Source organism: Acanthaster planci, linkage group LG09, assembly GCF_054643075.1.
Source record: "Acanthaster planci isolate LZ-2023a linkage group LG09, COTS_SCS, whole genome shotgun sequence".
NCBI lineage: Eukaryota > Metazoa > Echinodermata > Asteroidea > Valvatida > Acanthasteridae > Acanthaster > Acanthaster planci.
The window spans coordinates 5315407-5337251 of NC_141785.1; the positions used below are offsets into that span (position 1 = coordinate 5315407).

A 21845-nucleotide genomic window follows, 5' to 3' on the forward strand; every position below is an offset into this window, starting at 1 on the left:
TTTTTTGTCACGTCTCCTAGTCGCCGTGGGCCCCCTTCCGAAGTGGTTTTTGAATGACAGTAAGGTCTGGTTTGTCCCCTGTAAGCTATTTAAATGCACCCGTACAAGAAATTGCAAGTGAAAATAAAAAACTGTGCATTGGGATGGGAAAATATGTGGAAAGAGATCATTTGGACATTCACACTCTTGTATTTCACAAGGTATTAAATTTTTTCCCTCTTGCTGGGAAACCTACAAAAATTTCTCCCTCTTCAGCAAAACTTTGCAATTTCTGTCAAATGAAACTCCCTGGAAGAGAAAAGTGTGAAAAGATGTTTCCAATATCAAATAAAACAGTCCATACTGTACCTAAACATGGACATATTCTGAGCTCATGGTAAAATACATTTACATGTACTTGAAAATTGAAAACACTTGTCGACTTCCATTCTTCCAACTCTATGGGCCTGTTTGTTTTTATATGTTGATCTGGATAGGGAGTCCCAAGGCTGGTTTGCTGTGTCTGTTAGGTGGTTCTCGTGTCAGTGAACCAACACGATTAGGATTTACACGAAACAAATTCCCAAGTGTCACAGTCCGCTTGAAATCTGCATTACCGGTTAGTGTACAGCACAATTTCAACATGTTTACATGTATTAGAAATTTTGCTCATTTAGATGTATAAGTGGACAAGCATATGAGTTTACAAATTTCCTCATTGTACTCAGTTGTTTTTGAGGCACTTGTGGGGGTTGTGTAGTTTGATTAAACAACAAACTGCAGTCCTTAGAAATATGTCAGGAATCAGTAACTGGCATTTTAAACATCGAGATGATCCCATGTTACTGTCATTCCAATGTTCAGCAGCGTTGCCGGCAGTCACACATGATGATAGATCTCCAACAAATCCCATCCACCTAGCACTAGATCACCTTTGGGTGTGATGGTCATGCTGTATGGATACGTGCATTCCTGGATTGCACATCCGAGGAATTTACCGTCATGACTGAAAGCTTTAATGTTTGCCTTACCTGCCGAATAGGGTAGATGGCTGGCAACGTAGATGTTGCCTTGACTGTCACAGCACACACTCCTTGGGCTGCCTACATCTTTTACGTACTCAGTGTCACCGGAGTAATTTTTGGATACCAGCGTACACATGTCGTAGTTGGTGTACATTAACTGCTTGCTACTGATGGCCAGGTGATCTTCAATCATTGGTGCTGGTAGTCTCCTGATGAGGGTTCCATCTGGGTTGTGGAGGCTGATCTCTCCCTTGGCCTTGTAGCCCACAGCTATCAGATTGTCGTCATCCACTGCCAGGCAGGTGGGTTGGCTGTGTGAATTAGTTCCTGGCTGGAACTGATGGAGGAGTTGATACCGGCCCATGGATACTCTGTTGAAGGTTTTGACTGCAGGACCATCTAGTATAACAAGTTGGTTTAGTCTGTTCACCACAAGCTGGCATGGATCTGTTATATCTGGATTATTTACCCAATTGCGGGATTGGGGGTTGCTCTCTGAAATATAAGTTACTAGATGTTTTAAGTCTTTTTTAACTGTAACTATTTCTTCGTTGGCAAAAGCTGTGACGGATTCCACTGCATAATTCAGATGCAGTGCTCTTTCTTTCTCAAATCTCAATGTACATATTGATTTTTCTCTTAGAATCAGCCTTCCAAGTGACTTCTCCGTTTCATCATATTCCTGAAAGTCCATGAAGCACAGCTTTTCAGGCACTACACACGGCTGTTGTTTAGTCAGTTCTCTGATGGCATAGATGGAATCCAGGAATTTTTGCTTGAGATGTAAAATCGCAGTCTTGATTTCTTGAGCCAGAAGCAGGTTTGCCTCATCCAGTATTTGCTCTGCAGCTGTCAGCTGTGCATTGTTGGTATCTTCAGCAGTCTCCAGTGTCTTGACTCTGTCTTGGTAGATCCCTTGGGCCTCTTGCTTCAGTTTCTGCTCCATCTCCCTGATCCTAGCAACCTCCTTGTCAGCCTTTTGGGAGATCTTCTTGTTAGTGGCTTCAAACATGGTGTCTAGTTTCTTGCGGGACTCAGCTGTGTCTTTCTTGGTATTGTGCAGTTCTTTTTTCTTCTTTCCAACCTTTTCCAACAGTTCTGCAATTTGTTGTTTGCATTTATCAAAAGCTTCAGATATGTCGGCATGAGAATGTTGTCGATGTTCCTGAGCAATACATTGTGCGCATATTAACTGCTCGCATGTGTTGCAATAAATGTTCAGAGTCATTCTTGAATGTTTGACACATTTTGGTTCTTCTCTTAGTTTGCTCTTGTAGGCAGTCTCTCCTGATTGAAGCTGAGCCACTGTGCAGGTTTTGTGAGATTTTGTTATTTTCAAGCGGCCATGAGCCTCTTGGCAGACTTGACACAAGAAATAAGCACAGTCCATGCAGAATAAAGCTGCCGGATTTTGCTCATCACAACTTTGACATTTGATCTCTGACCCTTGACCTTGTAGAAGCTGTTCCTGAATTGCAAACTCCTCCACTAGGGCACTCAGGGTGATGTTAGTCGGCAGATCCTCCAACCTTTTGTTTGCCAGTGTGGTTTCACGTCTGCACCGAGGACATTCAAGTGTTAGAATTTGGGGGCCTTCACTTTGACTGATATTGTGGAGACATTTCAAGCAAAAAGTATGCAAGCAGTCGAGAAATTTGGGTTCAGTGAATAGGTTGCAGCAGATGGAGCATTCTAGATGACGCTCGCTGATCTTTTGTAGAACATCGGCTGCACTACCATTTGCCATTACTTATTGTCAACGCTAAGAACAGGTAGAGAAATTCACATCTGTGCACAAAAAATCAAAATCAAATCAACTGGCCATTTGTTTATGTGCTGAGTGCATGTCTATTGCATTTATTTAGCTTTAAGCAATGAGGTGCGTGGAGCCTTGGCTCCCAAAGTCAGCAGCTAAAAAGAAGCAGAATCCATAATACAGACATACGTGTACATGTTTGCTTGCCAAATTTCAACATTAGTTCACTTTGTACTTAGACTGAATTTAGTTGCTTCAATTTATTTTTTCAACTGCACAAAAGAAAGCCACAAGAAAAGCCAAGACTCACCTGAAGTGCAGGTATTAATGCAGACTTGAAGGGTCGCAAGCAAACAGATGAATGTACTTTTTTTGGCTGAATTTGTTCTGTTATTCCCTGTCGACTTATTTGAAGCTATAGCCAGCAAAGATGACGACCGTCAAGGTTATTTCCTCCTACCATTTATTAGTGGATTAGTACCCTTGTACCCTTTGACTGAACCTAAAGGAACCGGGGTCGGGTGCACACTATCTTTTGTCATGGAGTCAAAGTGTATGCAGAAATGACATTGTCCTTTTTTTCATGCATTTATTCTGTTCTTTCTGTACCCTTTCATGCATTTGCAAACGGGGGTGGCACTTCACAGACTAACTGGAGAAGAGAGAAGCATAAAAACTGCATGAGCTTTCATAACAACAACCATTTCGTCGGATGCAATGGGTTGGAGATTAATCCTGGTAGCATGAACGAATGCCACTGTGTGCATTCCTTCACGCTACCAGGATTAATCTGCTTGGTCATCTTCAGCTTTTGTCCATATTCCACTGCAAGGCAGTCCTTGAATTCCAAACATGGGCATCCCTACTCATTGCGTCTGATGCAGTTGTTGTTGCTATGGAAGCTCCTGCAGTTCTTTTGCTTCACCTTCCCCCGATTAGTCCATAAAGTGCCACCCCAGTTTGCCACTGTCGATGAACCTGATACAGCCTGGCTTACACAGCTATGCCTCCTGTCATCCTTGCACATATCTGGCATTTTGTGATAAAGAATGCATGTCAGATTATGACTTACAACTTTGTTTTAGTAACTAGCCTGCCAGGAACAAGCCTAGTGGAATTTTCATAAGAGTGGGTATTTGTTGGCCAAACTAACTTTCACTGGCTTTTTTCAACTTTATTTCTTTCAACTGCTACTGTGGAACCATGCTGCCAGTTTAAAAAACTTAAAACTGGAAGATTCAAAATTGCTACAATTTCATAATAGCACATACAAAAACATTGACAACATCTGTAAACTCTGTTTCATTCATCTTTACGAGAAAGACAAATGATGGTTTCCATCAGGTAGGTTTTGCTTTAGTAGCCTTCTGGGCAAGTGAAAAAATACACTTAACTAGCCCGCAGCAGTTTCTGGGTCAGATTGTACCGTTAACGCAAAAAGCCAGTAAACACTGACCATACAATTTGGGTGATTTTCTGACTATTAATAGTTTTAGCCAGTGTATAAGTGTCGTAATATTTAGTGGCACTTTCTGTATTTTTTGTCATGTCTCCTAGTCGCCGTGGGCCCCCTTCCGAAGTGGTTTTTGAATGACAGTAAGGTCTGGTTTGTCCCCTGTAAGCTATTTAAATGCACCCGTACAAGAAATTGCAAATGAAAATAAAAAACTGTGCATTGGGATGGGAAAATATGTGGAAAGAGATCATTTGGACATTCACACTCTTGTATTTCACAAGGTATTAAATTTTTTTCTCTCTTGCTGGGAAACCTACAAAAATTTCTCCCTCTTCAGCAAAACTTTGCAATTTCTGTCAAATGAAACTCCCTGGAAGAGAAAAGTGTGAAAAGATGTTTCCAATATCAAATAAAACAGTCCATACTGTACCTAAACATGGACATATTCTGAGCTCATGGTAAAATACATTTACATGTACTTGAAAATTGAAAACACTTGTCGACTTCCATTCTTCCAACTCTCTGGGCCTGTTTGTTTTTATATGTCGATCTGGATAGGGAGTCCCAAGGCTGGTTTGCTGTGTCTGTTAGGTGGTTCTCGTGTCAGTGAACCAACACGATTAGGATTTACACGAAACAAATTCCCAAGTGTCACAGTCCGCTTGAAATCTGCATTACCGGTTAGTGTACAGCACAATTTCAACATGTTTACATGTATTAGAAATTTTGCTCATTTAGATGTTTAAGTGGACAAGCATATGAGTTTACAAATTTCCTCATTGTACTCACTCAGTTGTTTTCGAGGCACTAGTGGGGGTTGTGTAGTTTGATTAAACAACAAACTGCAGTCCTTAGAAATATGTCAGGAATCAGTAACTGGCATTTTAAACATCGAGATGATCCCATGTTACTGTCATTCCAATGTTCAGCAGCGTTGCCTGCAGTCACACATGATGATAGATCTCCAACAAATCCCATCCACCTAGCACTAGATCACCTTTGGGTGTGATGGTCATGCTGTATGGATACGTGCATTCCTGGATTGCACATCCGAGGAATTTACCGTCATGACTGAAAGCTTTAATGTTTGCCTTACCTGCCGAATAGGGTAGATGGCTGGCAACGTAGATGTTGCCTTGACTGTCACAGCACACACTCCTTGGGCTGCCTACATCTTTTACGTACTCAGTGTCACCGGAGTAATTTTTGGATACCAGCGTACACATGTCGTAGTTGGTGTACATTAACTGCTTCCTACTGATGGCCAGGTGATCTTCAATCATTGGTGCTGGTAGTCTCCTGATGAGGGTTCCATCTGGGTTGTGGAGGCTGATCTCTCCCTTGGCTTTGTAGCCCACAGCTATCATATTGTCGTCATCCACTGCCAGGCAGGTGGGTTGGCTGTGTGAATTAGTTCCTGGCTGGAACTGATGGAGGAGTTGATACCGGCCCATGGATACTCTGTTGAAGGTTTTGACTGCAGGACCATCTAGTATAACAAGTTGGTTTAGTCTGTTCACCACAAGCTGGCATGGATCTGTTATATCTGGATTATTTACCCAATTGCGGGATTGGGGGTTGCTCTCTGAAATATAAGTTACTAGATGTTTTAAGTCTTTTTTAACTGTAACTATTTCTTCGTTGGCAAAAGCTGTGACGGATTCCACTGCATAATTCAGATGCAGTGCTCTTTCTTTCTCAAATCTCAATGTACATATTGATTTTTCTCTTAGAATCAGCCTTCCAAGTGACTTCTCCGTTTCATCATATTCCTGAAAGTCCATGAAGCACAGCTTTTCAGGCACTACACACGGCTGTTGTTTAGTCAGTTCTCTGATGGCATAGATGGAGTCCAGGAATTTTTGCTTGAGATGTAAAATCGCAGTCTTGATTTCTTGAGCCAGAAGCAGGTTTGCCTCATCCAGTATTTGCTCTGCAGCTGTCAGCTGTGCATTGTTGGTATCTTCAGCAGTCTGCAGTGTCTTGACTCTGTCTTGGTAGATCCCTTGGGCCTCTTGCTTCAGTTTCTGCTCCATCTCCCTGATCCTAGCAACCTCCTTGTCAGCCTTTTGGGAGATCTTCTTGTTAGTGGCTTCAAACATGGTGTCTAGTTTCTTGCGGGACTCAGCTGTGTCTTTCTTGGTATTGTGCAGTTCTTTTTTCTTCTTTCCAACCTTTTCCAACAGTTCTGCAATTTGTTGTTTGCATTTATCAAAAGCTTCAGATATGTCGGCATGAGAATGTTGTCGATGTTCCTGAGCAATACATTGTGCGCATATTAACTGCTCGCATGTGCTGCAATAAATGTTAAGAGTCATTCTTGAATGTTTGACACATTTTGGTTCTTCTCTTAGTTTGCTCTTGTAGGCAATCTCTCCTGATTGAAGCTGAGCCACTGTGCAGGTTTTGTGAGATTTTGTTATTTTCAAGCGGCCATGAGCCTCTTGGCAGACTTGACACAAGAAATAAGCACAGTCCATGCAGAATAAAGCTGCCGGATTTTGCTCATCACAACTTTGACATTTGATCTCTGACCCTTGACCTTGTAGAAGCTGTTCCTGAATTGCAAACTCCTCCACTAGGGCACTCAGGGTGATGTTAGTCGGCAGATCCTCCAACCTTTTGTTTGCCAGTGTGGTTTCACGTCTGCACAGAGGACATTCAAGTGTTAGAATTTGGGGGCCTTCACTTTGACTGATATTGTGGAGACATTTCAAGCAAAAAGTATGCAAGCAGTCGAGAAATTTGGGTTCAGTGAATAGGTTGCAGCAGATGGAGCATTCTAGATGACGCTCGCTGATCTTTTGTAGAACGTCGGCTGCACTACCATTTGCCATTACTTATTGTCAACGCTAAGAACAGGTAGAGAAATTCACATCTGTGCACAAAAAATCAAAATCAAATCAACTGGCCATTTGTTTGTGTGCTGAGTGCATGTCTATTGCATTTATTTAGCTTTAAGCAATGAGGTGCGTGGAGCCTTGGCTCCCAAAGTCAGCAGCTAAAAAGAAGCAGAATCCATAATACAGACATACGTGTACATGTTTGCTTGCCAAATTTCAACATTAGTTCACTTTGAACTTTGACTAATTTTAGTTGCTTCAATTTACTTCTTCAACTGCACAAAAAAAAGCCACAAGAAAAGCCAAGACTCACCTGAAGTGCAGGTATTAATGCAGACTTGAAGGGTCGCAAGCAAACAGGTGAATGTACTTTTTTTGGCTGAATTTGTTCTGTTATTCCCTGTCGACTTATTTGAAGCTATAGCCAGCAAAGATGACGACCGTCAAGGTTATTTCCTCCTACCATGTATTAGTGGATTAGGTGATTCCATAATTCACAACTTGTACCCTTTGACTGAACCTGAAGGAACCGGGGTCGGGTGCACACTATCTTTTGTCATGGAGTCAAAGTGTATGCAGAAATGACATTGTCCTTTTTTTCATGCATCTATTCTGTTCTTTCTGTACCCTTTCATGCATTTGCAAACGGGGGTGGCACTTCACAGACTAACTGGAGAAGAGAGAAGCATAAAATCTGCATGAGCTTTCATAACAACAACCATTTCGTCGGATGCAATGGGTTGGAGATTAATCCTGGTAGCATGAACGAATGCCACTGTGTGCATTCCTTCACGCTACCAGGATTAATCTGCTTGGTCATCTTCAGCTTTTGTCCATATTCCACGATCGTTCGCGATTAATGGCGCGCGTGACAATCCGGTTTGAATATGCGCATTTGTAATTAGGTTTTTGTAACCTGAAACCACGCGAGAAGATATGATTCGTCCGCGACTGTGACGTCACTATGTTAATGCACGTAGACATTTCCGCGCGTAAAAAAACGAACTTCAAAGTACAATTTTTGCATTTACAAGCCGCATTTTTTACGGAGACTTTGTTGGGTTCTTGCTGTAGTTCAAGAGTTGATGTAATTTTTTAATATTGTCACTATCAAGCTAAGATTTTTTGGTGAGAAAGATTGCCCAATCTCGTCAGCCTATTTCGGATTTAGAAGGTCAAGTTCACGTGTGATTGAATAGGAACTTACCCGTGCGTTGAAGAATAGCCACATTCACGTACATCTAAGCTTTACCGGTTTGGTGATAAAGCAAATATTTCAGTTTGTTTGGAGACTTTAAAATAATGAATCACTCAAATAGATCAACCCGTCTGAACTCAAAACATTCCAAAAAGACTTTCCAATTTTTTAAAGGTGTTTCACTTGTTTCGCACCTCTATTTTTTCTCCTTTATGCAACTCCAACTGCAACTTTGCATATGTCGCTTGGGTAGCTTCAGCTTTGCCAATCTCTTAAGACCAATGACAGATTGTTTCTAGACAGCAGTTACCAGTGAACATTAAGTTTTGAAAGTCTTAAAAGTCTTGGAAAAAAGTACACTTAGATAAGAGAATAAATTAAATAATGTCTTAAACTGTCAACGATGACAATACAAAACCACCAGATATTAATTTACAAGGAAACAAGGGAGCTTAGACTGCAAGCAAAATTCAGTGTTTTGTTGATTTATTGAAAATGTCAATCACAAATCAGTACAGAAATTTTACACATCTCATTCTTTCTTTAAGCTGCCCATGGAGGAAGGAGGGGCCTTTACTTCTTTAAATGGTCCAGATTTCCTGCGTTTGTAGTCATGTTCAAAGACCTCAACAACAGCTGTATGGATAGAATGCCTGAATTATGAAATTGTGTAATGGCTTGTTGCTCAACCGCATTTAATGCGAGTAAAAAAATTTGTACATAAAACATGAAATTCCAAATCATCAGCTCAGGCATCACGGTATCTGTGTAATTGCTCCAACCGGAAAAAAAATAATGTGAACATTCATGTACTATCAAAAGGTTTTAAAAATAATGATTGGCAGGTTTCTCCATATTTATAGATTTCCAATGGCATTCCTCATCTTGTGTCAGAATCACTTCAATTCAAATTAAATAAGAAAAGATTTTTTATTGTTGTGTTTAACATGAAGTGTAAATGCTGCCTTTATCAACTGCAACAAATTCCTGCCAAAAAATGTAACTAACAATCACCTGTTGACCCCGAGACAAGCCAGGCCATGCCCATAAATTACAGATGTTTGTTGGGTATAAATTTCACCACACACATACAAAAATGATCTGTCATGTCCTTTTTCGCAGGGTCTTATTTTTCAGCCGAGATTGACAAAAAACATTTTAATTGAAGCCTAGGCCCACCTTTTAACATTTCCAAACATCATTTGGCTAGCACAATGCGAAACGATATCATCCTGGACCAAGTACTGAAGTAGTGCCAGGACTGCCAAGGTAGTAAAATGTGGTCTTCATCAGCATATACAGAGCTGTGAAAGTGGGGTTACTATGGTCACGACATGGAGGAATCCGTCAGTCCCTGCAGTGGGTGCGGGCCCCAAGCTCGGCTCAACGGCAGCCAACCACAAGGCGGCCGGCCGCGGTTTCGCGACTGGGGCCGGTGTCAGCTTTCTTCCCACGGGTGTCAGCTTCCAGGCACGCTAGATGGCTTGCCAAGCGTGGTAGCCATGGAGTGATTCCGACGTTTCTGATCTCCGACAGAAACAAACAAGCCTATAATTTCACATTTTCACGAAACATGCAGCATCAGCTCCAAACTAGAGAATTCTCCCACTTTTCACGACATGGTACAAAGTGCATCACGAGCAATTTCAAATCGAAATGTCACCAAAAATATGATATTTAAGGGTGGGTTTTCATGACTAAAAAAAATTTTAGCTGTCTTCCCGCAGCAAAAATAATGAACACTGGACCCTCGTTCACCAAATTTAAGAAGGTAGATTACTGTAAAAAATGCGGTTTTAAAAATATCCGTACTTTTTCTGACAAATACTGAAAAAATTAACGATTTTATTCAAAAATATGTCGAAAATTTGACCTTGCATAAATTTACTTTGGAATGGAATAATTTTTATCATTTAAAAAATATTTATCATTTTGATGAATCCATCTAAGCAACTGGGGTGACTAGAAGCCGCCAGATACGATGTCGTCACTGGAAAGAGGGGATGTAATTGGAGAGTCGTCTCAAGTTTATCTCCCTAGGGATTAAAAATTAATATTCATAAGAGATAATGAGGGGCACCATTTTCAAAATGTTTGGCGCATGCGCAAACACACCTACACGAGCGGCCAATCGTGATTCCACTGCAAGGCAGTCCTTGAATTCCCAACATGGGCATCCCTACTCATTGTGTCTGATGCAGTTGTTGTTGCTATGGAAGCTCCTGCAGTTCTTTTGCTTCACCTTCCCCCGATTAGTCCATATAAAAGTGCCACCCCAGTTTGCCATTGTCGATGAACCTGATACAGCCTGGCTATGCCTCCTGTCATCCTTGCACATATCTGGCATTTTTGTGATAAAGAATGCATGTCAGATTTTGACTCGTGGCTTTTTTTAGTAACTAGCCTGCCAGGAACAAACCTAGAGGAATTTTCACAAGAGTGGGTATTTGTCAGCAAAACTAACTTTCACTGGCTTTTTTCAACTTTATTTCTTTCAACTGTTACCGTGGAACCATGCTGCCAGTTTAAAAAAATGCGACAGATGCCACCACATTCATAAACAGTGCTCTTTCTTTCTAAAATCTCAAAGTAGAGTTTTCTCCTTAGAATCAGCCTACCAAGTGACTTCTCACTCTCATACTCTTGAAAGTCAATCAAGCACAACTTTTCAGGCACTACACATGGCTGTTGTTTAGTCAGTTCTCTGATGGAGTGCAGGAACTTTTGCTTGAGATGTAAACTCTGTGTCTTGATTTTTTCTTCTTCTTATTATTATTATTATTTATTCGGCCTTCAACAAGACAATGACAGCAAAAACAAGTGATAAAAGAAGTAAGACAAGTTAAAAGGAAAAAAAAAAAACAAAAACAAGACATAACCCCAACCAAGTCAGCCCAGAATGACAAAAGTATAATAAAACACTGTGACCCAAGGGCCTGCCAATCCTAACTTGGAGGGAAACACAAGAAGATCTTAGGCGACAATATTACAAGTACAACAAAATAAATAAACATGAAATATAAATATATTACATAAATTCAAACAAAATAAACTAAATAAATTTCTCACATTTATAAATCAAAGCAAAACAAAAAATCGGATAAACAAGCAAGAATGGCATTAGAGAGCAGAGCAAATAAAAAAGCAATAAAATGCATAAAAGAGCAAGCATAAAATAAAAAGCAGAAGAGCATCTACATGACCTCTGAATAAAAAGAATACATTTATACAAAAACTAATAAACACAGGGAGAGCAAGAAGAGAGCAAGTGTGATATGCAAGGGGAAAAGGCAAAAATGGCATAAAGAACAGAGCAATAAAAAGGCAGTAAGACACAGAATCGAGACAGAGTATTAAAAAGAAACAAATACACGAACAAAATGAACAAGCAGGAAATTACAAATTAAGCGGTAGCTACAGTTGCATAATGCATGATACGACAAATGAAAAAAAGCAACAAACAAAAACTCCTCCATAACAAGAAATCAGTAGTAGCAAAATAAATTACTCTTTGAGGATGAACCGAGTGGAAGGGAAACAAAACAGAGCAATACATATGTGCTAGAGGAAACTCAACACTTAGGCTTCGTGAAAATGAGTGGATAGAGCTGCATTGAAGTGATTCAAGGAACCTATTAGAAGGGAGTCCTTAATATGTGATGGCAAACTACTCCAAATCCTTGGAAAGACATGGCTAGGTGTGTTCTTAAAAGCAAGAGTCCTGGCAAATTGATGGTTAAATTAGAGAATATCTTGATGCCGAGTGTTAACTGTTATGTTGGCTTTGACAGACTGACAGTCTACCAAGCCAAACAGACATTTCACTGTGAACATGATCGTGTTTCTGTCTCTGCGTGCTTGCAAAGTCATCCAGTTTAGTTTTTGAAGTCTCTCCTCACAGAGCATCTCCCCTTTATGCTGCTTTAGGCACATCCTACTCGCCCTTCTTTGAACTTTCTCCAGTTTGGCAGCATTTGACTCGGTGTAAGGGTGCCATGCTGGCAGGCCGTATTCCAGTATTGGCAAAACAAGTGAACGATACAAGGATGCCAAGGCTTTAGGTGATGATCCACCGGCAGTCTGCCAAATGAAGCTAAGAGTTCTGTTTGCCTTAGATACAGTGGTGGCCACATGATCGTTCCAGTTCAGTGAGTCATTGAGGGTAACACCTAGGTATTTGAATGTTGAAGTTGGAGTCAAAGGGGTTCCGTGCAGTTCATATTTGGGAAGAGCAGTTGCTTTCCGAGATCTTGAAATGTGCATGACCTTGGATTTTGTAGGGTTTAACTGCATGCCGTTGCATTCACTCCATCGTTGGACTTCTGCAAGGTCTAATTGAAGAGACTCCTGGTCATCACGAGATGTGATTGGTTGGTACAGGAGCGTATCGTCTGCAAACAGCAAGCAGTTGGTGGTAATGTTGCGGGCAATATCACCAACGAACAACGAGCAATGAGCCAGAAGCTTGTCTATCTCATCCAGTATCACCTCTGCTACTTTCAGCTGTGTATTGTTGGCATCTTCAGCAGTTTCCAGTGTCTTGACTCTGTCTTGATAGATCTCCTTGGCCTCTTGCTTCAGTTTCTGCTCCATCTCTCTGATCCTAGCAACCTCCTTGTCAGCCTTTTGGGAGATCTTCTTGTTGGTGGCTTCAAACAGATCTTCTTGTTGGTGGCTTCAAACAGGGTGTCTAGTTTCTTACGGGACTCAGCTGTGTCTTTCTTGGTATTATTAAACTTTTTTTCTTCATTTCAAACTTTTCCATCAGTTCTGCAATTTCTTCTTTGCATTTATCAAAAGCTTCAGATATGTCAGCATGAGAATGTTGTCGATGTACCCAAAAAGGACATAGTGTGCACATCAACTGCTCACATGTGCTGCAATATATGTTAAGAGTCATTTGGGGATGTTTGTCACATTTTGGTTCTTCTCTTAGTTTGCTCTTGTAGGCAATCTCTCCTGATTGAAGCTGAGCCACTGTGCAGGTTTTGTGAGATTTTGTTATTTTCAAGCAGCCATGAGCCTCTTTGCAGTCTTGACACAAGAAATAAGCGCAGTCCATGCAGAATAAAGCTGCCAGATTTTGCTCATCACAGCTTTGACATTTGATCTCTGACCCTTGACCTTGTAGAAGCTGTTCCTGAATTGCAAACTCCTCCACTAGGGCACTCAGGGTGATGTTAGTCGGCAGATATTCCAACCTTTTGTTTGCCAGTGTGGTTTCATGTCTGCACCGAGGATATTCAAGTGTTAGAATTTGGGGATCTTCACTCTGACTGATATTGTGGAGACATTTCAAGCAAAAAGTATGCAAGCAGTCAAGAAATTTGGGCTCAGTGAATCGGTTGAAGCAGAAGGAGCATTCTAGATGACGCTCACTGATGTTTCGTTGAAAATCAGCTACACCTCTTGTTCCCATATTTTGTTGCTGAGGCTAAGAACTGGTACAGTTCACACATCTGTGCACAACCTGGAAACAAAATAAAAAAGGCATCTATTGAATAATATTTATAGTAAATATCTTTTGCACTGTAATGTGTGAGACAGTCAAGGTGCTGAGCACACTCTGCCAGAAGATCTGGGAGGAGAGGAAATGGCCTGTGGAGTGGTCCCAGTCCCTAGTGATCCCTCTACCAAAGAAGGGCAACCTCAGGCAGTGCCAGGACTACCGCACCATCAGCCTCATCAGCCACCTCAGCAAGGTGATGCTTCGCGTCATCCTCAACTGGCCGAAGGCGAAGGCAGAGGAGGTACTGTCTGAGGAGCAGGCAGGATTCAGAGTCAGCCGAAGCACATTGGAACAGATCTTCAACTGCAGAATAACTATAGAGAAGCACCTATAGCACCAGCGGGAACTATTCCACAACTTCATGGACTTCAAGAAAGCATTTGATAGAGTCTGGCATGAAGGTCTATGGAGTGTACTCCGAGACTTCAACAAAGAAGAAGGCCTCGTCCAGGCCATCCAGTCCCTGTACCGGCACTCCAGCTGCGCAGTCCTCCTGAACAACCAGCTTGGTGAGTTTTTCCCAGACAACAGTTGGCATTGGGCAGGGCTGCTTGCTCCCGCCGGTTCTCTTCAACCTCTACCTACCTTCATGCTGAACACCCTGTACGACCACCACACCTCCATCTCCATTGGAGGAAGACCAGTCTTCAACCCCCGCTGCGCAGATGACATTGACCTCATAGATGGCTCCAACCAAGAGCTCCAAGACCTGAAGAACAATTTGATCAGATGAGCTAGCACATACGGTGTGGAGGTGATCACGGAGAAGTCGAAGGTCATGGTGAACTCCCTAAACAACACCAGTTCTAACATCACCATTAACGGCGAGCCTCTGGCAGAAGTAACATCCATCAAATATCTGGGAGCTACACAGTCCAAAGATGGCTCCTGCACGGCAGAAATCCGAATCCGGATCGCCACAGCAACTGCAGCGATGGCAAGGCTCAACAGGGTGTAGAGGAGTAACATCGGCTTCCCAACCAAGTTCAGGCTCCACAAAGCACTCGTGCTCTCCATTCTACTGTATGGGTGCAAGTCATAGACCCTCTCTGGCAGGTACCGAGAACATAATTCAAGCATTTGAAACCAAATGCCTGAGGATACTCCTAAGCCTCTCCTACTTGGAGCACAAGACAAACAAGTATGTCAGGGACAAAGTCAAGAGCCTGGTGGCCCCAAGAACCACTCCTTGCCACTGTGAAGCGATGGAAACTTCTCTGGTATGGTTACATCGTACGACATGACAGCCTCTGCAAAACTATCATGCGAGGCACCATTGAGGGCGGGTGGAAGTGAGGCCGACAACGGAAGAGCTGGTCAGACAACATCAAGGAATGGACCAGTATGCCTCTACAGGACACCTTGACCCAGGCCCCTGACAGACCAGCGTGTAGAAAACTTCAGTAGCTTCTGCCTTCAAGTCCCTCCCCCCCCACAACTTAACAGTCGTAGGAATGAATGAATGAATGTGTGGAGTGTAGAGTCCACCTGCCAGTAGTACATTAAGCACTGGAATCCGTAATACAGATAGACACATATACATGTTTGCTTGAAAACTTTCGACATGAGTTCACTTTGTAATTTGCTTGATTTTAGTTGGTTGGATTTGCTTTTCAACTGCATAAAAAAAAACAAACCAAAGGCAGCCAAGACTCACCTGTTATGAAGTTGAATGCAGGCTTTAAAAGTGTCTCATGCAAACAACTAGGCCAGTTGGGTCTACTTTCTCTTGCTTAATTTGGCCTGTTTTTCTCTGTCAAGTACTTTGAAGTTGCAACTCAAATGGTACAGAGACAACAAAAACATGCTGTGTATTTTTAGCAAAACTAAATTTGGCTTTTTGCTGTAAATTTTAGAATGCTAAACTGCTACAACTCATGATAAACAACATATACAAAAAAGTTCACAACATTCGTAACCTTTGTTTCATTCATCTTGACGAGAAAGACAAACGACGGTTTCCAACAGGTACATGTACAGGTAGGTTTTTCTTCCATACAAGCATAAAATTTGGGTGATTTTCTGACAACTGACAGTTCTAGCAACTGTGAATTTATTTCTTTGATATCCCAATCTCAACTCATCTACATGTAGGTACACTGTATCCTCCACTATTTGTAAAACAATGATGCAATACATTTTTACACATGTAATTTTTTATAGACATGTAATGTATTTCAAGTTTTTTAATAAGTCGTCGCTAATATTCTGAGTGCAATAGTTTTATGTCGCAAAGAAAAAGCTACGTGCTATGTCAATGACAATTTATGAACTAAACTAATTTAGATCCTGTACTGTTTTGAATCTTTTCAATCATTGAATCCCAAATATCCATTTTACTGCTCAGCCCTCATTACCTCATTGGACCTGACCCTCAAGTCAAGGCAGTTTAAATTCTGTAATGCAGTTAAATTGGATTTTGGCCGTAGTCGTGGGAAAAAAGGGTGTTTATCACGGTCTTCAACTGTTCACCCTACCGGTAGATTTCTCTACATCATCTTCGTTTAAACTTGGTGCTGAACCAAAATTGCTGCTCTTTTTGTCTGGTTTATTCGAATAAATTTTCTTTTCTGGTCCAGACCACCGGACAGCTTGACAGTCATTCTGTCAGAAAATATACGCACCAGTCTGAATGTGATGTAAAGTGAGTAAAAATTACTCTCTGTATCAAATTGACTCCCAGAGTCAAACTTCTCTGTATGAACAGTGTGATTTGAAGAAATGTGACACGTAGTTTGGCTTTGAGGGGCAGTAGTTATTTGCTGAATACTTTTTCTTTCATGAGCATAATAAAAACCCATCACAGCCACGGTTCAAAACACGTTTCAGTATTTACTAGGAAATGCTTTCCTGTATACCAAGTTAAAATTTGTTACTGCAAATCATCATTCTGAGTAAAAACTTTCAAGGATCCCTCCTTCTTTTTTACTGATAATCGATTTTCCATATTCCAATTTTCTGATCATTTTGTGCTTTCAAATTGTGGGCAGTACGCTTGTCACCAATTGCGAGACAGTCGCACATTTCTTGTTCACTTGAAAATTTTATAGGTACCGGATACCATATTTTGGAAACCTGTTACGAATGAGCTACAAAATGTTCAAAAAGTTTTGATTAAAATTCCTTGGTCACCTTTGGACCAGCAACACCCGTAGTCACACGCGTTGATACACGTGCAAAAAATCCTTTCCACCCAATAGTAAATCACCTGCTGGCATGAACATCATGCCCTCGGGAGGCATTGAGTGTGCAATGACACACCCATTGTGCCTACCATCACTACCAAAGACGTGAATGTTGGATTCACTTTGCCAGGAATCGAGACCTTTAGCAACGTAGATGTTGCCTTGTCCATCACAGCATACACTCAGTGGGCTTTTTATGTCTTTTGTGAATGCCATGCCACCGTTGTAATCTTCGGATACCAGCTTACACATATCACAGTTTGTGTAGACGATCCGCTTGTTGCTTAGAACCAGTTGATCTTCAATCATTGGTGCCGTTAGTTTCCTGATGAGGGTTCCATCTGGGTTGTGGAGGCTGATCATCTCCTTAGCCATGTAGCCCACAGCTATCAGATTGTCCTCATCCACTGCCAGGCAGGTTGGTTGGCTGTCTGAATCAGTTCCTGGCTGGAACTGATGGAGGAGTTGATATTCTCTGCTGAAGGTCTTGACTGCAGGACCATCTAGGACAATGAGATGGTCTAGTCTGTTGACTACAACTTTGACTGGATCTTTTATATCTGTAATGTGTGGCATTTGGGAGATGAAAGGGGTTTGGGGGTTTGTTTTTGGTAAATAAGTTATCAACTGTTCGTATCCACCATCTACTGTAACTATTTCATTATCGGAGAAAACTGCAACAGAATTAATTACACCCTCTGTTTTCGTTTGCTTTAGTTTCCACTCGTCGTTCAGAATCAGTCTCCCAAGTGTCTTCTCAGTCTCGCCACACTCTTGAAAGGCCATGAAGTGCACCTTCTCTGGCACTATTTGTTGCTGTTCTACAAATTCCCTGAGAGAGCGCAGGAACTTTTGCTTGAGATGTAAAATTTCTGTCTTGATTTCTTGAGCCAGGAGCTGTTTCATCATGTCCTGTGTCTGCTCTGCTGCTGTCAGCTCAGTGTTGATGGCATCTTCAGCAGTCTCCAGTGTCTTGACTCTGTCTTGATAGATCTCCTTTGCCTCTTGCTTCAGTTTCTGCTCCCTTTCCCTGATCCTAGCAACCTCCTTGTCAGCCTTTTGGGAGATCTTCCTGTTGGTTGCTTCAAACATGGTGTCCAATTTCTTGCGAGACTCGGCTGTTTTTGTCGTTGCATTTTTCAGTTCTGTTTTCTTCTTTTCTGTGTTCTTCAAAAACTCTGTAATTTCTTGTTGGCATGTTTTTAATGCCTCTGATACATCAGCACGCAAATGCTTTTCATGTTTCAAAACAGAGCAAGTTGTACATGCCAACTGCTCACACGTTTCACAGTAAATGTTACGGCTCTGATCTGGATGTTGTTGACATTTTGGCTCTTCTCTTAGTTTGCTCTTGTAGGCAATCTCTCCTGATTGGAGCTGAGCCATTGTGTAGGTTTTGTGAGATTTGGATCTTTTCTGGCGCCCATGGGCCTTCCGACAGTCTTGACAAAGAAAATGAGCACAGTCCATGCAAAATGAATCCGCTGGGTTTTCGTTATTACAGTTTTGACATTTGATCTCTGACCCTTGACCTTGTAGAAGCTGTTCCAGTATTGCAAACTCCTCCACCAGGGCACTCAGTGTCACATTAGTAGGTAGATCTTCGAGTGTACTGCTTTCTAGCATGGTGTTGCGCCCGCAGAGGGGACATTTAATTTTCAGAATTTGAGGATTTTTGCCCAGTTCGAGATGGTGGAGACATTTCAAGCAAAACGTATGCAAACAGTCAAGAAATTTAGGCTCAGTGAAACGGTTGCAGCAGATGGAGCATTCAAGTTGGCGCTCCCTAAACTTCTTGGGAAACGTTGCTCTTCTGCTAGCTGCCATTATCCTGGTTTCGATGTCAGAATTTTCTGTGGATTTTCTTCCGATCTGTTCAAGAAGCAAATAGAAATGCTTGTTTAGGGTAGCAGTTACAGTCTTGAAGGAGCAGTCTCAGACAGTGTTGCATGATTCGGAACAGATGGCCACCATTGCACTGCAATATAGCATTTTAACCGGAATACTGCCTCAGAACAGTCTATGCGCAAAGTGGATCGTTGTCTCGATGTGGGGAATGCTCACCGGCCCAACTTTAGAGGCTTTTGAGATGCTGCCTTGTGAGACACAGTCCCGGTATGTTAGCACCATATCCTGGTTACCTTCAGTACCTACCCATGGAAGACGTGTGTTTTTCTTGTACAAAATATCCATGTTGTTTATGAGGTGTTATTCTTCACTGACAGAAACAACTCATTTTTGCCAAGGTGTTTATTGGCATTTCATTCTATTTCCGGTATGATGCAGAGAAATCTGTAAAACATCTAGCACTAAAGTGCAAATATGAACACGCAACACTGTGTGACATTTCAGATTTTAAAAAATCTATCAAACAAGGCGTTAATTCTCTCCTCAACGGCTGATTGTGCGAATCTTACTCTTAGCTTCTCTGCAAAGTGAAGAAAACCTGCAAAATTAAAAAAAAAATCCTGGTGGCCAATGTACCACTTTTAATCTTAGAGCAGGATACAGTGTCTTGGAAATGTTCTTACCTATCTCTTTGGAGGAAAAAGTAGAGCTTGCTTTTACAGACTTAACGTTGAGACTATCTGATGTGTACGTAGTTGGCCCTATCTGAAGCATGTCATTCAGTGGTAACGTTACTGCTTCCACTAGGCATATGCTAGATGTTTTGCCGTAGAGCAGCTTTCACAAAGATGATGATGTGGTTATCTCTCTTCTATATTTAGAACTAGCAGGTACCGTTTGATCACATGATTCCAGGCTGAGCCAAATTGGTTAATATTTGCCACACTTTTCTGTGTACTGTTGATAGACATTTGCATAATCACAGTGTTGGAGAGTCGATGGTCCCAAAGTCCAGAACACCAGCAAATGCACACTGTCCTTGTGATGAGGCTAAACAAACTTGTTGATTGATGGCAACCTGGCCGATCTGATATTTTCATTGCAAATTGCCACCCAGAAATATCTGCATTGGACTGAAAGTTTAAACAAAGTGTAGGATAAAAAATATGGGGGTTTTTGTATAAACAGAAAAAAGACATCCCTTCTGCTAGTAGTTAATGGAAGCAAGGAAACTATTTACAAAAATCAAAACAAAAAACAAGGATAAGAAACTGCTTCAAACAAAGCAAAACCCCAAACAAAATTATCTTCTGCAGGTCACCAGTTCACGGTGAACTAAACTAATGTAACAAGTTAATTTAACAATTAATTGAACAGAATGTTATCATTGGTTTCATGATATTGTTTGTGTACAAGACCAGCATTTTGAGGACATAAAATTATCCTACATGTATGCCTGAACCATTTTTCAACAAATATGTGTGGACTTTGGTTTTGCCACGATGCCACTTCAACTTGTTTCCGTAAATTTTGTGAATGGATTACTCACATTTTGTTGTGTAACATGGGATGGTTCAACAACTGTTGTTACACAGTTTTCACAGAATTTATTATTATAAAAGCATCTGTTTATTCAACCAGCATTCAACCTGTTTTTGGCTGAAAATTTGAACAAGATGCCGCTTGAATTACACATGGTCTTTTCATCATGTGATCGTTGTCAAAATTATTTGGTTGTTGTGCAGCAAAGAGAAAATTTTCTTGATCTGTTTGACAAAAGCTCGTTGGTAAATCAATATACCTGTAGTGATACATAGTTCAGTAGTTTTGACTTTTCACAATGAATATATATATTTATAAATTAGCAATGCCTTTTCTGTTCAGAAAATTATGTGCATTTTCTGAATCCATACGAGTGTCTGTATTTTGTAACTAACTTTCTTCACATCTAGATCTACACAGTTACTAGGTTACATACTGTACATTCAGGGTCAATAGGTTGATTCCATAATGTTGCAGTCCAGCTTTGGCGTCCCTCTTGGCATGTTTAAGCTTTTTGTAATTCAAGTACATTCTTTAATGCTTTCTATCTCCAAGAGTGACCCAAAGTACTAGCCAAACAAATAAAAGAAATATTGTGAAGTCAATTTCAGTGATACTTAAACGGCAAATTATCCAGTCGGGTACAATAGGGACACGAACAATGGAACACTTTTGGACGGCAAATTTATGGAATGACCCACTGATATAATATTACACAGTCCTTATTGTGAGAGAACTGTCGGCCATATACAAGCATAGAATTATTAAGTGTGCGCGTAGCTGTCACTTAAAGTGTAGCCGCAGTGAATTTTTTTTAGCCTCAATTTTTCTGCATCTTTTGTACTCTCCTTCAGTGTATGAAAACTCTCTATGTTTACACTTAAAATTATCTGTGCTTCAGAGGACAAGTGAGGGCGCTGTTGCTGTGATTTCATCCAGGGAAGACAGAGTTCATTACACAGGTTTTTCTATTAAAAGTGTGAACCCAGAAGCTACATGTACTTACTGAAAACATTTCCAAGAAATGTATGCACATGAACAACAATGAATCTTCAAAGAAGAGAAAATTTGGTCCAGCATTGACTACAAAAATACAGCACTTTTTGGCTACAAACTAATGTAACATTTAGGCTTTCTTCCTGGGATGACATCACTGTTTTGCTCATGAATATGAAAATCCCTGTCAGCGTAAAAGCCACAAAAGGCAGTAAAATACTCTTTGTAATAGTGAAACAAAAGTCAAACATAAGGTTAACTGAGACACAAAGGTGCATTTTGAAGGTTTGTATTAAAACAAAATTGATTGCAGCTCTCCTTTAAATGCTCAAGTACAAAAATATTACGTTACAAAGTAAGCTATCATCTTGTGATCCTAGATTCTTACTTACTGCGTAGAAATTGAATGAATTCAATATTTGAAACCCAGTATCCAATTTATTCCACAATCTCCAACTCCTGATGGTCAATGCAGTTCAACAATTTGGTAAACAAGCACTTGCTGCCG

At 41.0% G+C, this 21845-nt stretch overlaps 4 protein-coding genes across 6 annotated transcripts in view; 1 reads left to right on the forward strand and 3 right to left on the reverse strand.

Moving 5' to 3' along the window:
• The window catches only part of ints2 (integrator complex subunit 2), a 48521-nt gene that overhangs the window by 20156 nt on the left and 6520 nt on the right, over positions 1–21845 (forward strand). The gene's annotated exons all lie outside the window — the stretch shown is intronic.
• On the reverse strand, positions 218–3244 carry LOC110976962 (uncharacterized). 2 transcript variants are annotated; one of them, XM_087141404.1, is made up of 2 exons: positions 3071–3244; positions 218–2792 (listed from the first exon to the last, which is right to left on the reverse strand). In XM_087141404.1, the coding sequence occupies exon 2, from the start codon at positions 2749–2751 to the stop codon at positions 859–861; it is 1893 nt and encodes a 630-aa protein (XP_086997530.1). In that variant the 5' UTR covers positions 2752–2792; positions 3071–3244; the 3' UTR covers positions 218–858. The 2 variants fall into 2 exon arrangements, with proteins under 2 accessions (XP_086997530.1, XP_086997531.1); XM_087141405.1 differs by having other exon boundaries at positions 218–2560; positions 3071–3243.
• On the reverse strand, positions 3283–8669 carry LOC110976965 (uncharacterized). 2 transcript variants are annotated; one of them, XM_087141403.1, is made up of 2 exons: positions 7373–8669; positions 3283–6862 (listed from the first exon to the last, which is right to left on the reverse strand). In XM_087141403.1, exon 2 carries the CDS (start codon positions 6694–6696, stop codon positions 5161–5163), a length of 1536 nt encoding a protein of 511 aa, XP_086997529.1. In that variant the 5' UTR covers positions 6697–6862; positions 7373–8669; the 3' UTR covers positions 3283–5160. The 2 variants fall into 2 exon arrangements, with proteins under 2 accessions (XP_086997529.1, XP_086997527.1); XM_087141401.1 differs by having other exon boundaries at positions 3283–7094.
• Positions 15782–20909, reverse strand: LOC110976963 (uncharacterized). Its single transcript, XM_022230703.2, has 2 exons — positions 19483–20909; positions 15782–18823 (listed from the first exon to the last, which is right to left on the reverse strand). The coding sequence occupies exon 2, from the start codon at positions 18776–18778 to the stop codon at positions 16922–16924; it is 1857 nt and encodes a 618-aa protein (XP_022086395.2). The 5' UTR covers positions 18779–18823; positions 19483–20909; the 3' UTR covers positions 15782–16921.

Excerpts from the sequence above, each read along its gene's own strand:
- LOC110976965 (XM_087141401.1), bottom strand. The coding sequence starts at position 7,053 with ATGGCAAATGGTAGTGCAGCCGACGTTCTACAAAAGATCAGCGAGCGT.
- LOC110976963 (XM_022230703.2), bottom strand. The coding sequence starts at position 18,778 with ATGGCAGCTAGCAGAAGAGCAACGTTTCCCAAGAAGTTTAGGGAGCGC.
- LOC110976962 (XM_087141404.1), bottom strand. The coding sequence starts at position 2,751 with ATGGCAAATGGTAGTGCAGCCGATGTTCTACAAAAGATCAGCGAGCGT.